At 43.1% G+C, this 16,119-nt stretch overlaps 1 protein-coding gene across 3 annotated transcripts in view; it reads left to right on the plus strand.

Annotated features, from left to right (window-relative positions):
• The window catches only part of cntn3a.1 (contactin 3a, tandem duplicate 1), a 141,777-nt gene that overhangs the window by 102,272 nt on the left and 23,386 nt on the right, over positions 1-16,119 (plus strand). For all 3 annotated transcript variants that reach the window (XM_023805038.2, XM_023805035.2, XM_023805037.2), the window contains exon 12: positions 10,119-10,246. In XM_023805038.2, the coding sequence (XP_023660806.1) occupies positions 10,119-10,246 (128 nt within the window). The remainder of the gene's footprint in view (positions 1-10,118; positions 10,247-16,119) is intronic.

Genomic DNA, 16,119 nt, shown 5'->3' on the forward strand with positions numbered 1-16,119 from the left:
TCTGAAATGGGGACTGCAGGGCCAAGGCTAAATGATGGTTGTTCTATGGCCAATTGTTGCGTTAAGGAAAAAGGTCAGATTCATACTGTAAGTTTGGGCCTCTGTGCTCCCTTTCCATGGGTACATGTGTAATGTAGCAAACACAGAGATCCGGATGCACCCAGTGCTGGGTCTACCTTGTATGGCTCCCTGGGCAACCCCCCAGCCACCCTCCCCCCCAGCAAACATTGCATGTCCATCTTCACCCCCCCCCCCCCCATTATAGAAATAAAAATATATACAATATAAGAGTCAGAATATAAGAAGTAACACAGAAAAATAGAAACACATTGTAGTATATAAATAAAGAATAAGATAATTGAATTGCTACACTATTACCCTATTTGGTAACAAACATACTAGTGTTACACTAGCTTATTTCATTACATGCATATTATTATGCTCATATGCAGACCTTTATCTTTTGCACGCTTCTCCTCTTCTTTCCTCTTTTTTAATCTGGGCACCTGATGGCTTTTTTCTAAGCTGGGCATCTATTTAATCCATTTCTGTTAACTTGGCACTCAAGCATCAATACAAGATCCATCCCCCAACACTGTCAACCATGTCAGCCCCCCCACCCCCTCAACATCCTGTACTTCTGAGTGGTAGTCTGCCTAGCTGAGAAACTAGCATCAGGTCGCCTTCTCCAACAAGGTTAATTGACCCACACAGTGACATTATGTTATTGATTTGAGGTGCAGATGAGTAATATTAAACTGACTGCGCAAATGGATGACTAGACGAACACAGGGAACAGAACGGGATGACTAGACGAACACAGGGAACAGAACGGGATGACTAGGGGAACACAGGGAACAGAACGGGATGACTAGGGGAACACAGGGAACAGAACGGGATGACTAGGGGAACACAGGGATCAGAACGGGATGACTAGGGGAACACAGGGAACAGAACGGGATGACTAGGGGAACACAGGGAACAGAACGGGATGACTAGGGGAACACAGGGAACAGAACGCGATGACTAGGGGAACACAGGGAACAGAACGCGATGACTAGGGGAACACAGGGAACAGAACGCGATGACTAGGGGAACACAGGGAACAGAACGGGATGACTAGGGGAACACAGGGAACAGAACGCGATGACTAGGGGAACACAGGGAACCAAACGCGATGACTAGGGGAACACCGGGAACAGAACGCGATGACTAGCGACACACGTTGACCAAACAAGGAAACAATGGACAGAACGGGATGAGGTAGAGACCAATCCTGGCAGTTTTCCTGGAAATTAAAAGTCAAAAACAGTCCGTGGCTATAAATTCCAAATTGAAAGTGAGAGATCTTGTTTTGGAAAGATTCACGTAAGTGGTATAGTCTTGGGGTGATTGCCTTATCTGTTTTTCCATAACATGCATATCACATAAGAAATTTTCAGAAAACTGCTCTGGCAGTTTCATTAAGGATATTTAGGATGCAATCCCTTTAGGATGGAATATAGAAAAATAGGTCCATTTTCCTGAAATTATAAATGTATAAATCTGACATGAGATCATCAGATGGCTCTTCCCTCTTTATTCAGCTGAGACAAATTTTAGCAAAGTATTCAAGGGAGATTCAAGGGAGACTTACATATAAATTTGCATATAAATTTTAAGTTCTGAGAGCAGCTAAACTTGCAGATGTTAGATAGGGGTTTAATCTTCTGCTCTGGGACTATCTTTATTTGGTATGCTCTATTCAAAAAAAAAAAAATCAACACGAGGGAGTTTAAGCACATTGCTTAATCCATCGCTCCCTACAACCCCCCCCCCACCATGGTTTCTCCTTTGTCAGTCTGCTCTCTGTTCCTCAAAGGACAGCTCAAAGCACTAGAACTAGATGAGGATCAGCCCAATGGAATAAACCGGGGGGGTGGGATTAAACGTAAGACTCAGCAGCACTCGCACGGACCCCCCAGCTAAGCTCTGTGCATTTCCTTTTCCCCAAATTAATTGTGATTTTCCATACTGGAGTGAATAAATTAGGGCATATTAAATATGGATTCTACAGATCTTTTACAATATGATGAGGGCCCCTTGATGAGGGTTTGGAGTGTTGAATCATATCAGAGACGTTCTTGGCAGGAAAAAAAAAATTGTCATTTTTACCTTGTATCCATGTGGGCTGTGCAATGCACTCGATCAAATCAGATTGTGACGTTTCAGCGGGTGACTTGATAGTAGCTTACTTTAAGTGCACTCCTGTATGAGAAGGGGGGACTGTCGCAGGAATCGCCTTGTCAAGCAGTTTGCAGACTTATGTCCTGACAGCGGCAATAAATGGCACCAGACTCAGCAGTAGGTTTGTCGAATGTGTGCCAATTAAATGTGTTTATAATTGTGGAACATAACACTTATGCTAAGGTATCACTTATATAACAGGCCAGTGTCATTCAAAGCTGGTATCGAATGTGTGCTGTCGTTTCTCTGTACACACAAGATAGTAGATAGTGTTTGCATGTCTGCTTCTATGTAAGTATTCGTGACAGATAAAAAGGAGAGGAACGTTGAGCATCTCCATTTTACACTAATAAATGAGCAGGTTTTGCTGTCACGTTGCACATGTATGTGTGAATTTTTTTGCAGGTGCACAGTGGTGCAGTGGGTAAAATTGTTAAAATGCCTTATTCCTATGGTGCCAGCATCCCAAAGCTTTGCATCTAAACACCTTGAAATATCGTAAAAGAACAGCAACAAATAATCTTAATACAAGACAATGCATAAACACCAGCTCGATGCAGAAGTATTAACTAAATTAAAAGCCTAATTGGTTCCTTACATGGCCTTACTCTAAATAAAATTTCTTATAAGATTTAATTTGCAATATATATTTCTATGTATAGCTGTAGAGGCATGGAGATAATAGCCAGCAGATACTTCTCATGTCAGACCAATGAGTGCAGCTCCCTCTGGATAGATCTCCACTGGAATTGAGATAAATGGTTGGACTTAAGTACTTAAGATGCTATAATTTTGCTTTTACGATGTTTACTGAAAACCGCTGTTCTGAAGAAGAAAATGTATAAATCATGCTTTGTCACACATTTGTAGTAAACTAAGGAAAAGCAAGTATCTACTTCCCTGGCTTATGAAAATTTGTGGGTATTGATGCTGATCAATACTGCCATAATTGGGCACTGGTGCAGACTCAGCTTATTCAGATTTTCTGAACTATTAAACTGCATGTAATAGCTCAATCGCAAGAATACATTATAGAATGTGCCATTTCCCTGACTTGACGTTGTTTGTGCTGCTTCCAGTACACACAGCCTTAGGCGTCTGCGTTTTGGCATGACTAGGGTGTGGCTGCCTGACAGTTAAGGGCCGTACATCGAACCAGTACGATTTTGTCTCCTTCCACCTGTAGCTGACTTTGAACACAATAGTAAACATGTAATGAAATAAGCTAGTGCAACACTAGTATGTAACTGATCTTTTGTTTTAATCAGAACTATATGCATTTTCACATTATCTGCTTTGCTCATTGGTTACGTATGTAACCATTGCTTATGTAGTTACTCATTTTGAAACATTAGCCTGTCTTTTCTGGCTAACTTATGCTCTAATATTTCACATTAAACAATAAGCAGAAGAATGCTTTGCAGCATCTACTGTATTGCGACCGCTGTTGCTTTGTACGGGTGAGTCGGGCGATACCCACGGGACGGAAGGCAGATGGCTTTTGTTAGGCTCCAGTTACTGTGTTTGTCAGCTTTACCTGACAAAGACTAGGTGTTAAAGGGTTTTTTAAATGAGTACTTGGGGAAATGAATCGATAAAAAAAATACATTCTGCGCAATTTGTCTAACAACGTCTAAATGCAATGCGACCTGGCCTATCGGATACCCCTCATGTAGTGACAATGCTCAGACTATCCAACATCGTGGCATTTTATATTCAATTAGAGCCTCTTGAATGGGGAGCCTCTGACAAAGCCTCCGTAGAGTAGCAAATTAAATTCTCAGTGAATCCAAAGGATGTGGCAAGAAAGCGCATTTAGGGCCTGATTGACAGGCAGGCTTTGTTAACAATGTCATGGTCCTCTTGGGCATATCACATCATGTTGAATCTAAAGCAGGCTTTCTGCAAAGACTTTTTGAGAAGTTTAGAGAAGGATAGGTATGCCTGTGAGACAGAGACTGGCAGGTTTCATGTAACAGATCGAAGATTATTAATGTGATTCTCTCAGCTTATTAATGTGATTCTCTCAGCTTATTTGCATGTTTTGTCTACATTGTTTTATCAAGATGTGTTACTTTATAAATAAATTATTTAAATATTAATCTCTCAGCATGTAGGTAAATGGGTACATGTACATAAATGTCATAAGCTCTGTCATGGCGATTAGCTGGGCAGCAAAGACGGATGAGGCGATATCCCCAAAGCAGGCTGTCCTTATGTTTCTCTGTGCCAAATTGCCCATAGAAAGCATATCATTGAAACACTGAGGACCACCTGATCGGTGCTCATGAACTTTGACTGCTCCATTGGGTTCTGCAGAACCTCAGGGCCATCCCAAAATTGCCCACCATCAGAGAGAAGAAAGAGTACATTCTGGATGGTGCTGATGTTTTGTGTTCAAAGAAAGAAGACTCTGTTTCAAGTCGACTTGTGTGAACAGTTGTGAGCATCACAAGGGAAACATTGTCATTCAGTTGTTTTTCAGTGCAAACCAGACAATTCTCAACACAATGAGACACAAAACAGCCACGTTAGGGGTTTGTTTTTCTCCGTCTCACACAATACGGTTTATTTAGATACATTTAAATACTTGATGTACAATACAATAAGGATACAATTAAACAATGTAGGCAACTATTTGATACATTTGATTCAAATATGATGCTATCAGGATTGGAATTACACAGTGGCTTTGGGGGAGCCCTATTTCCCAGTGTGCACCACGGCTTCCCAACTCACATGCACGCTCGTAGCTATAAGTGCGCGGCATTGCGGTCAATAACAGGGATACTGCGAAAAACATTCTACAATTACTACTGCAGGCGGCTAATACCGTCAGTTCATATAGGCACCTTAGATAAATAATTATGTAAATTGGTGGAGACGTTTAGAAAATGGAACATAATGAGTGATAAACACACACACTGACATATTTATACTTACGTATACCTTACGTATGGAAAATAAAATATAACCTATAAACACAACTGTGGACAATTTTTTATAGCTCCCCCTAAACATATCAGGGGGGGCTTTCAGAGGAGCTGGGCTCCACTTGGCTACTTCCTACTTCGAACTGTAAAGCAGAACAAAATTACTGAACCTCATAACATACATACATCCATCCATTTTCTGTACGCACTTGTCTAATGCAGGGTCGCAGGGGTCCGGAGCCAATCCCAGAAGCTTTAGGTGCAAGGTAGGGAAGAACCCGGGATGGGGCTCCAACCCATCGCAGGACACACTCACACACCATTCACTCACGCATGCACCCTATTGGCAATTTAGTGACTCCAATTCACCATAACGTGTTTTTTTCGATTGCGCATAGAACCCGGGTCACCAGAGATCTGAGGCAACCGTGACAGAGAATGTGCCCCCCTGATGCCTCCCTCACAACGTCTTACATGACAAAATGCTACATTATTATGCAGCATAGTGACACAGTGGGTATATCAGTTTGTGGCAGCTATTGATTTTTTACCTTTTTTTTTCAAATTTGATGCATATTAGGGGTTTTTAATTGATGCTGATGTACTACAAGCACTTGGGCTGGATTTCTGATTGAAAATTGTCATTTCGTTACACCCTTAGCTAGCTGTGGTTTACTGTTTATAAACAACATCAGTCTAAACCCTCTCGGGCAATTGCAAACCCAGTGCAAGCCAAAGAAATCCAAAGCAACTATTTTGCCAAACAATATCACTTTGCTATTTGCTTTAGTCTGATGTAGTTTGACAAGATTTAGGTTCCCTGTCATCCACCTGCTTTCAGGCCCTATTTTGGAAACACTGTAATATGAGGACAGAGATATGTGGCACGTCCAGAGACCAAGCGCTGATGCCTTCTATCATCATCACAGCCGTTAGAATCCGTCCGCTGTATAAACCACCATCCTGCGTAACACAAAGCACCGCCGCTCTGCTTCACTTCATTTATCATTTTTTGCTGATCAAATTCCTGGGTGGATTACAGTTCTTCTAAAAAAATGCTCTTATGCCCCCCCCCGGGCCTTGAGAACGAAACACAGCATTACCTAACATGCCGTATTATCTCTTGATGTTTTTTTTACCCAGGTCTTCAGTTAGGGCCAACCTGACGCAAGACTTTCACCTCCACTGAAAAGATTGCTTGGCATCATGTAAACTTACCCCTGAACTTGCTGTTATTATAAGAATTTGTGCTTTGGTAGTTCAAATGGGTGAGCATTTTTTCCTGGATAATGAAAAAGGTGCATGCTTACATTGTATTGTATTTTCTACCCCTGAAAGCAAGGTCACTGACTGATATTTAACAACAGCCATGAACACGTACGATGCATCTACAGTACTAGGCAGTCTATGGAATGACCGTCCGATACACCGGTCTATTCTTTGACTTGACCACTGCCCCATTTTGTTTGGCTAATCAATGCCTCATTGAGTTATTTAGCTAATTAAGCTCATTAATTAATTGAGCTGCTGGTGAGCTTTACCGACGACCTGGAATGGCTAAGGTGCCTCTGAGCAGCAGTTTGGGAACTGAACTAGCAACTTACAAGTAACATTTGGACAATAGAAGAAATTCTTGTTACGTTTTGTTGTACTGCTCTTAGTTGGCATATCTTTTAATGTTAAATTGTGTTTTTTATTCTGAGCGAATGTATACTTACTACCAAAATAAATAGCCGTAAACATTTTTTGACTGTTTAAGATTTTTTCACAATATGCAGATTTTTTTCTTTTCAATGCCACAACCAGTCCAGTAATGAAGGTGGCATCTCCTCTCCTTCCTTATAAAGAAGACACCTTCTCTTCTTCTGTCCTCCACTCATTCATCTTCTGACATTGTGTATTCAGCTAACAAGCAGATACAGTCACATTTGGAAGCCCCCCCCCCCCAGGCTGTCACGGGCCACTGGGGGGGCAGGCACTGAGACGGCTGTGTCTCCGCTTATCGCTTCCCCCCACATGTACAATCTGAGGGCACCTCCAGTCACACATGGTCCAAAGGGCAATGCTATCATTCGCTTAACACTAGGCTGCTGTTTAAAGTTGTTCTGGCAGAGAAGCCGTGTGACATTTAGGCCCAGAGGACAGCAGAGAAGGCAGAGAATGAGTGTGATGCCGTCAGGCTCCAGTTTAACATGCTTTTGCTCTAGTTTGTTATTTTGTAAAATCACAATGAGCTCTTCATGCCACCTAGTTTACCACCGATTAAAACAATTAGTATATATTTGTCTGTCTTATTTATTTCTTTCCTTTGTTGTAGTAGCGGAGAATCATCATTATTTTCTTTATTATTGTTGCCTATCTTCTATAATGGGGGCGATTGCACTCTGATTGATTTAATTTGATATAACTTCAGATGATTGGTGTGTTAAATGTTCGTTTATACTTAGGGGTTCAGTCATATGCTTAGTGGCTTTTAGAGTTTTTACTTTTTTGCTAAAAGAAAATTAACTACTGCTTTGAAAATAGGTGTGTGATTGTAAGGTTCAAATCCCTTGCTTGTCATAGTGATGTCACCATTGGGCCCTTGAGCAAGACCCCCAACTGCCCCAGGGACTGATTCTGGTTTCTTACTTGTATGTCGGTCTAACTTCGCACTAGTATGGCAAAAAGGTCTGCTAAAAACCTGTAATGTAATGGTGCAAACTTTGTGAGTCTCCAGCACTCGTGTTGAATCCCGTGTGAACGCTTAAGATGCGTGTGAATCCTGTAAGTGTCTCTATGTACTCAACACAAACCGGGTCTGATGTGTTTGCTCTTTGATCAGTGTGAAATTATTATGGGATATAGCATCTAATATGCAGAAAGGAATTCGGCAGTGAGCCTTGTTTCAGCTGGAGTGCTTCTCTTTCCTGTGCAGGAGGAAAGGAGACAGCGAGAGCCTGGGCATGGTGGTAGCCTGGGCATGCAGTTATTATCTATGCACCATTCACTCACCAGAATTATTGCTTTGTTTTGCTTTGAATTGATACATCTCTCTCAATGCCCCCTTTTACAGTCCATTCAAAGCACACAGGGGGCTCTTTAGCCCCAGAGGGCATTTTTTCATGTGTGGTCACTCACAGTTCATGTAGGACAGTGCACTGGAGAAGCCCGCTACTGGAGACAGCAAAAGAAGCAAGCTGTGCCTTATGCCGCAGACGACATGTTCGTAACAAACACTGCTAGAACTGGATACAGTATTCACTGTGGTCTTTGACTCTTTTCATGGTAAAACGTTTACGTTATAATCATATCTTTCTGTCAAACTATAGAATGGCGGTGTGTTTCTGATGAAAGCACTGCAGCAGTGGCGAGTCACTAATAGCTGCTTCCGCTTCCACTGTGAATGTTTCATCTACTGTTATTCAAAGCCTTAGTAATGTATTTGCCATACATGGGCTCTGTGCCACACACATTGTATTGCTTAGAAAAAAATACTAGTATGCATGACTTACCTGCGACTGAAGTGTTTCTGTGTCATACAGGTTATGTTGAAATTCATTGGTACTGAAAAAGCTCCGGCTGGATCTCCATGACATTTCATGATAGGCCGCTTGACTAATCAGTAACTAATGTTTTTCCGGACAATGCCGGTAAACTGCAATTGAGTCCCCTCCCCCCTGGTTTGAAATATTTACCGTGGGTATATGTGGCTATTTCAGATTTAACGTCCCTTAATTTTCACTTTGGCTTTTTTGTCTAGCCATTTGAAAGAGCACTATAGTGTTTTCATTGGTCAGACCCATTGCAGTTCACCTGCCTTTACCTGCTGTCCTGAAACACACCCCCTACTGATCACTCAAATTCCGCGAGCCGCCCCTCCCTCCAGCACGGCCCTGACGGGGGCTCCTGCGGCTGACACACTGTCTATGGTGATGTTTGTAGATGAAACAGGCCGATCCCATCCCACTTCTGCACGGCTGGCCACCTCCCTGCAAGCCTGGCTGCTTCCTGTGACAAGCAATTTGAATGTCAAAAACCTCCATTTTTACCAAGGCATATAACAATTTTATCACAGCTATAATGGACAAATCCTTAATGTATTCATAAACATAAATTTAATAAACGACACGTGCTTACCTTTTTTAATATGACACATCAAATCATAGACCGTGGATAAATAATTCTTTTACCATTTGCCATAAATCCATTTATTTATAGCATGTGACAAAAATAGCAACACATAAACAAACTAATTAAAATGAAATACTAAGAGGGACTTCAATGTGCTGGGCAGAGATTGACTGAAGTGGTCGCTGTTGAACCATCCCTAAGCACTGCTTTTATTTTGTAACCAACGGACTTTAATTTTGGGAACATACCTGTTGTAGGATCTTCACCAAACCTTAAATCGTGATACATATATGCACCTCTTTCTATGGTTTCACACAGAAGAAAAAGAAGTTCGTAATAAAGTGTTTACTGATTCTCAAATATACCGGATTGTATTTCCACATATTATATTTACCCAATCTACTGTCTATGGTGAATGCATTTGCCGTGAATTTACAAGTTACCTACATAAATCCCATTATAATAGTAATGTATTTAATAATTTAATGAATTTTGGTGCCAGAATTTTACTTTTTCCAGTTGTCAGATCTACCAGCATCATTTTTGATTTTCAGCGGTTGTGTTATTGGTTATCCGTGGTAGGTGTTACAATGGTCAGTCAGTTGTATTGCCGGATTCCCCCACTCACCTCATGCACATAAAGCTATCTGCCGTCCAAACCATTTTCATCATCCTCTCTTGTTTGTCCATTTGGGCTGCTGAGATGCGCATTGCCGTGCTTCACGTAGTACAATCAGGAGAGTCAGACGCCAGTCCGTGTTCTCTGAGCCACAAACTACAAATCTCACATTACCGCTGACACTTTTCTTGGAACTTTCCACTTACTTATATATTTTATCTTTTTAGAGTGTCTGTGCTGGAGAGCGGCAGTCTGTGGATCTCCAACGTGACCAAGTCAGATGCAGGCTTGTACACATGTGTTGCCAGGAACCAGTTTGGAGTGGCAAGCCGTGCTGGAACCCTGCTGGTTAAAGGTAATTGCTGGGAAGCAGTCACATGTTACCTCAATCAGGGGTTTCACACTAGTTTATTGCTGGTGTGCACAAGCCGCTGATCTTAATAAATACTCCCACTGGTGCATCTACAGTAGCATACAGTACAATAGAGGATAGCAGAGTGAGCTATCTTTCCTCACTGCAATGCAGAGTTTAGACACCACCTGTCATGAATTCAAAGATATTCAGTAAAGCTGAATTTTTAACACCAGTTCTGAAAAGACCTTCCATTTTATAGAAACAGCTACGATAAAGTTTCATAAAGGTTTTCTTCTAACTCTTGAATTACTCTTATATTTGAGATATAATACATTTACAGCTCGCCATTCGGTAAAGTACAGTGTCTCCTTCTGCCTTTAATCTGCAAGCCTTCTCCCTTGTGACTCTATTATTTGGGTGTGCAACCTGTCAGTGTTACACTGTAGGATGAACACAGTAAGCTTCAAGAAGGAATGTGATGCTGAATAACAGAGCATCATGGGATACTTCCTCCCTCTCATGTTGCATGTAATGTTATGTAACGTCTAACTGGCAAGAGCATCTCTGAAAACAACTAGACTATTGGGTTTCAAAACTTTTAATAAAGTGAGAACAAGTTCTCATTTTGGAATTATCTCAGACTCTGGTTAGCATTGAAACCCACTCCATCTCCCTGAGAAATGTGAAAACATTGTAAGATATTATAAATCACTGTTTCCCAACCCAGTCCTTGGGGACCCCCCAGACAGTCCATGTTTTTCCAACTGGGAACTGGGAGGGAGCAAAAACGTGGTCTGTCTGGGGGTCCCCAAGGACTGGGCCGGGAAACGCTGTTATGAATGATTCATTGTGCAATATAGCTGATCAGTATTCTTGGAATGTTGTGCTATAGATAAAAAGGGGTTTGGCCTCATGCGTCATTACTTATATAAAAATACTGAATTACTGTCAGATCAGTTAAATTAGGGCACCCAGATTTTTTTATAGAAATGACATTCTAAAGGTAGAGCAAGTAAAGAGTACGAATTCTGAGGGACAAGAAACTAAATCAGCAGAAATAAAGAAAAAAATTATGAATTAAGCTTGTATCTTATATCACTATCAATAACAAAACACCAATATTTAAGGAAAGAAGTGAATAAAACTTCAATCAGTTATCAAAGTTATTTTTATAGAGCAGAGGACTGTATTTCTGATTGACTAGTAAGGATATTATCATTTCTGGAGTGATAAATGTAGCCTGATCGCACACTGCGCCATTAGTCACTACTCCAGTCTGCTAAAGGCAGATTGTAAGACTTGAAGACAGATAGCGGCCAACCGGGGTTATCATGTGACCTCTCTGCAGCCACTCAGAGGATCTAACAATGTTCTCCTCTATGCTGCTGCCAGCACAGTGGGATTTCAGAGCTGTTGGACGGAGGATAAATGTGTATATGAGAAGCTGATTGGTGTAGGGGGGTTCCCTGCCAGGCTAGCAGTCCCCTTATTGGTGTAGGGGGGTTCGATGCCCAGCCAGCAGTCCCCTTATTGGTGTAGGGGGGTTCCCTGCCAGGCTAGCAGTCCCCTTATTGGTGTAGGGGGGTTCGATGCCCAGCCAGCAGTCCCCTTATTGGTGTAGGGGGGTTCCCTGCCTGGCCAGCAGTCCCCTTATTGGTGTAGGGGGGTTCCCTGCCTGGCCAGCAGTCCCCTTATTGGTGTAGGGGGGTTCCCTGCCTGGCCAGCAGTCCCCTTATTGGTGTAGGGGGGTTCCCTGCCCGGCCAGCAGTCCCCTTATTGGTGCAGAGGGGTTCCCTGCCTGGCCAGCAGTCCCCTTATTGGTGTAGGGGGGTTCCCTGCCCGGCCAGCAGTCCCCTTATTGGTGCAGAGGGGTTCCCTGCCCGGCCAGCAGTCCCCTTATTGGTGCAGAGGGGTTCCCTGCCCGGCCAGTAGTCCCCTTATTGGTGTAGGGGGGTTCCGTGCCCAGCCAGTAGTCCACTTATTGGTGTAGGGGGGTTCCCTGCCCGGCCAGCAGTCCCCTTATTGGTGTAGGGGGGTTCCCTGCCCGGCCAGCCGTCCCCTTATTGGTGTAGGGGGGTTCGATGCCCGGCCAGCAGTCCCCTTATTGGTGTAGGGGGGTTCCCTGCCTGGCCAGCAGTCCCCTTATTGGTGCAGAGGGGTTCCCTGCCAGGCCAGCAATCCCCTTATTAGTATTGATGGGTTCGCTGCCCGGCCAGCAGTCTCCTTATAGGTGTAGCAGTCCCCTGATTGGTGCAGATGAGTGCCCTGTCAGGTTAGCACTCCTTTTAGAGATGTGGAGCCTTCCTGCGATGATATGATGATGGCGCTGATTTGCTGAAAGCAGTCCTTAACGGTCTGGTGTCATTGGTTGAGGTTCTTTTGCTCCTGCTATTTCAGTTTTTTGGTTCCAAAAAACACAATTTGAATAATGAGTTTACCTCAGACTGAACCTCCAACGAATAAAGGGCAACTGACAGAGTTTATATGTTGGCACCATTAAGAGTTTCTTCTATACCTTCAGATGTGTCTCTGTACCTTAGCATTATTAAACTGCTGACCATTTAGGTAACTCCAGTTCAGTATTCAGTTCAATTCAATTCAATTTCATTTGCATTTTCACTCAAAGTGCTGTACAGTATGCCTGCTCAATTTCTGCAGACAGCAAGCCAGAGGCAATGGTGGCAAGGAAAAACTCACTAGTACAAAGAAAACTGGGAGGAATCAGACTCAAAAAGTGAGCCCATCCTTCCGGGGGCCAGGAGTGAAAGTCAACTGGTTAAAATCTAGGTGTAAATGCAAAAAGGTTCAGTGGAGTTATAGATAGGAGTATATAGATGCTGTCAGGTGATGGTGCTTCTTTCAACGCCAAGATGAGCAGTGATGCGGTCGAGGCAGGGGAGACGCCACAGGCAAGGGGAGAGACGTCACAGGCAAGGGGAGAGACGTCACAGGCAAGGGGAGAGACGCCACAGGCAAGAGGAGAGACGTCACAGGCAAGGTGAGGGACGTCACAGGCAAGGTGAGAGACATCACAGGCAAGGGGAGAGATGCCACAGGCAAGGGAAGAGACGTCACAGGCAAGGGGAGAGACGTCACAGGCAAGGTGAGGGACGTCACAGGCAAGGGGAGAGACGTCACAGGCAAGGGGAGAGACGTTACAGGCAAGGTGAGAGATGACACAGGCAAGGTGAGAGACATCACAGGCAAGGGGAGAGATGCCACAATCAAGTGGAGAGACGTCACAGGCAAGGGGGGAAAGGTCAGAGGCAAGGGGAGAGACGTCACAGGCAAGGGGAGAGGTGTCACAGGCAAGGGGAGAGACGCCACAGGCAAGAGGAGAGACGTCACAGGCAAGGTGAGGGACGTCACAGGCAAGGTGAGAGACATCACAGGCAAGGGGAGAGATGCCACAGGCAAGGGAAGAGACGTCACAGGCAAGGGGAGAGACGTCACAGGCAAGGTGAGGGACGTCACAGGCAAGGGGAGAGACGTCACAGGCAAGGGGAGAGACGTTACAGGCAAGGTGAGAGATGACACAGGCAAGGTGAGAGACATCACAGGCAAGGGGAGAGATGCCACAATCAAGTGGAGAGACGTCACAGGCAAGGGGGGAAAGGTCAGAGGCAAGGCAGGGGATGTCACAAGCAAGGGGAGAGATGTTACAAGCAAGTTGAGAGGTGTCACAGGCAAGGGGAGAGACGTCACAGGCAAGGGGAGAGACGTCACAGGCAAGGGAAGAGATGTCACAAGCAAGGGGAGAGATGACACAGGCAAGGCGAGAGACGTCACAGGCAAGGGAAGAGATGTCACAAGCAAGGGGAGAGATGTCACAGGCAAGGGAAGAGATGTCACAAGCAAGGGGAGAGATGTCACAGGCAAGGCAGGTGATGTCACACACAAAGGGAAAGACGTCACAGGCAACAGGTTTCCAGTAATTATTAGAATCAAATAACTGACGTGAGCTGGACTGACTTAGCTCAGTTCACCTAGCGCCACAATAACATGTACAGCTATGTACTGGATCACTGTTTCGGACTTTACTCATATATCTCTACATTGGCTGGTCGTGAGCAGTAGTGACTCCAGTTACTCTGCTGTTTATTGTTCTGCAGTGCATTCTAGGATGCAGTTGGTGGCAGAAACATGAACATCATATTATCACACTAATATCCCTTAATGTGACCGTCATATACAGTATTCAATTCCCCTACAAATGTCAACACAAAGCTTTCAAGGGTATTTGTAAGCTATTTTGATCTTTCTGTTTCATTCATGTTTGATTCTGGAAGACGTGCTTGCAGTTCTTTTTATTCCCAGTGTAATTAATAAAAAGAGCTTTTAGAATATATTCATCCAACTCCAGTGAAGGTCAAAGAATGATTCTCACTTTGAAATGGGGGACATTCAGATAATATCACTTTTAGAGACATCCCATATGACCAATTGGTAAAGCTGCACTTTAACTAGGAAATATTTTTTCTTTATAACATAAGTTTAAATATCTTTCAGATCTATCTACAATTATGTATGGAATTTCAGCTCAAACTCGTCACCAAGAGACATGGAGATTTTGTCTATTGAAATATCTTCTAGTTCAACAAAAGCAGATACTGTAAAAATATTATCGAATCTCTTAATACCATATTTCCTGGTCTTGTCCAGCAAGCTTTTCAACCCTGTGAGGTGAGAGACCCTTCACTGAAAGTATTATGACCTTTCTGTTTGTGTGACCACTGTTCACCCCCCGTGTCCTTGAATTGCTCATTCAAGAAAAAAGAAGGACATCTTGTCTAAGGAAGCGAACCCAAAGGGGACGTTCTGAAGTGCTTAAATGCTTACGGTGATCCAACTTGTGAAGATCTGGTACTTTGGCGCATGGATGCCAACCTTGGAGAGCCATGGAACCTTTAAAAGCCCCAAGTCTAGAACCCTCCTCCTCATCTTCATCCACTTGAAAATAGGAAATCTGACGCCATGAATTTCCTTAACTTCAAAGCTCCCCTTATCAGTTATTTTAGGTGATATCCTGTTTTTATCTTAATGCAAGTTACTCAGAGTGTAAATGTTAAAATGAGGAGTACTTAGTTTGCTATTACTTATGCCCCTTATTGTTAAGCGAGCTGTTATCTCGGCTATCAGTGATCTGCTTTTTTGAGAGTCGGAGAGAAGTTTTACTTCTGGGACTAATAAATCCCATTCTATATGAGGGTACTATCTCAAAGTATCTTAATAGCCTACTTGTCCTAGGTAGCTACAGTAAATTTAGTTACCTTTGATAAGTCGATTAATGTTTCTGCAACATTGATACTTTTATTGTCTTTAAATTGATGAGCTATGCATGACACTGATAATAACTGCGAAGCTTTCTGTGCCATAGTTAGTTTCCTATCACCTGAAAGCTGCATTTGGACCTAATTTTCTAATGTGAGACAGATGGACAGAATCGATTTTAGGTCATAGTTCGCTCACTTCTGTTCTGACGCTCTTTTCAGTTTTGTCTTTTTTTTTTGTTGATGCATCATAAATTGTTGGTGCCATCAAATTTGGTCGACGCTGTTGCAGCCGCTCCAAGCAGTTAAAGGAGTACAGGTAAATGTATGGGGCTGTGCTGCTTTTTCAGCATTGGGGACGTCCCACTCCCCTCACCGACAGCACAGCAGCTGTCAGGCTTTCAACTCTAAAGAGCAGATTGCAAGTTGCTCCTCTCCAGGAGAAAAATGGGAGCAGTAATCGGCTTCTATTTTAATGAAGGTTGATGTAAAAATGTGACAGTGCTTTTGAAAAAGTTCTCCTGGAATAATTTTTTATAAAGTGCAAGCCCGTCTATTCTTCCCAAGAATTTGTCTCTTTTATTTGTCATCATATATAGTCGA

The sequence above is a fragment of the Paramormyrops kingsleyae genome, chromosome 6 (assembly GCF_048594095.1).
Source record: "Paramormyrops kingsleyae isolate MSU_618 chromosome 6, PKINGS_0.4, whole genome shotgun sequence".
Lineage (NCBI taxonomy): Eukaryota > Metazoa > Chordata > Actinopteri > Osteoglossiformes > Mormyridae > Paramormyrops > Paramormyrops kingsleyae.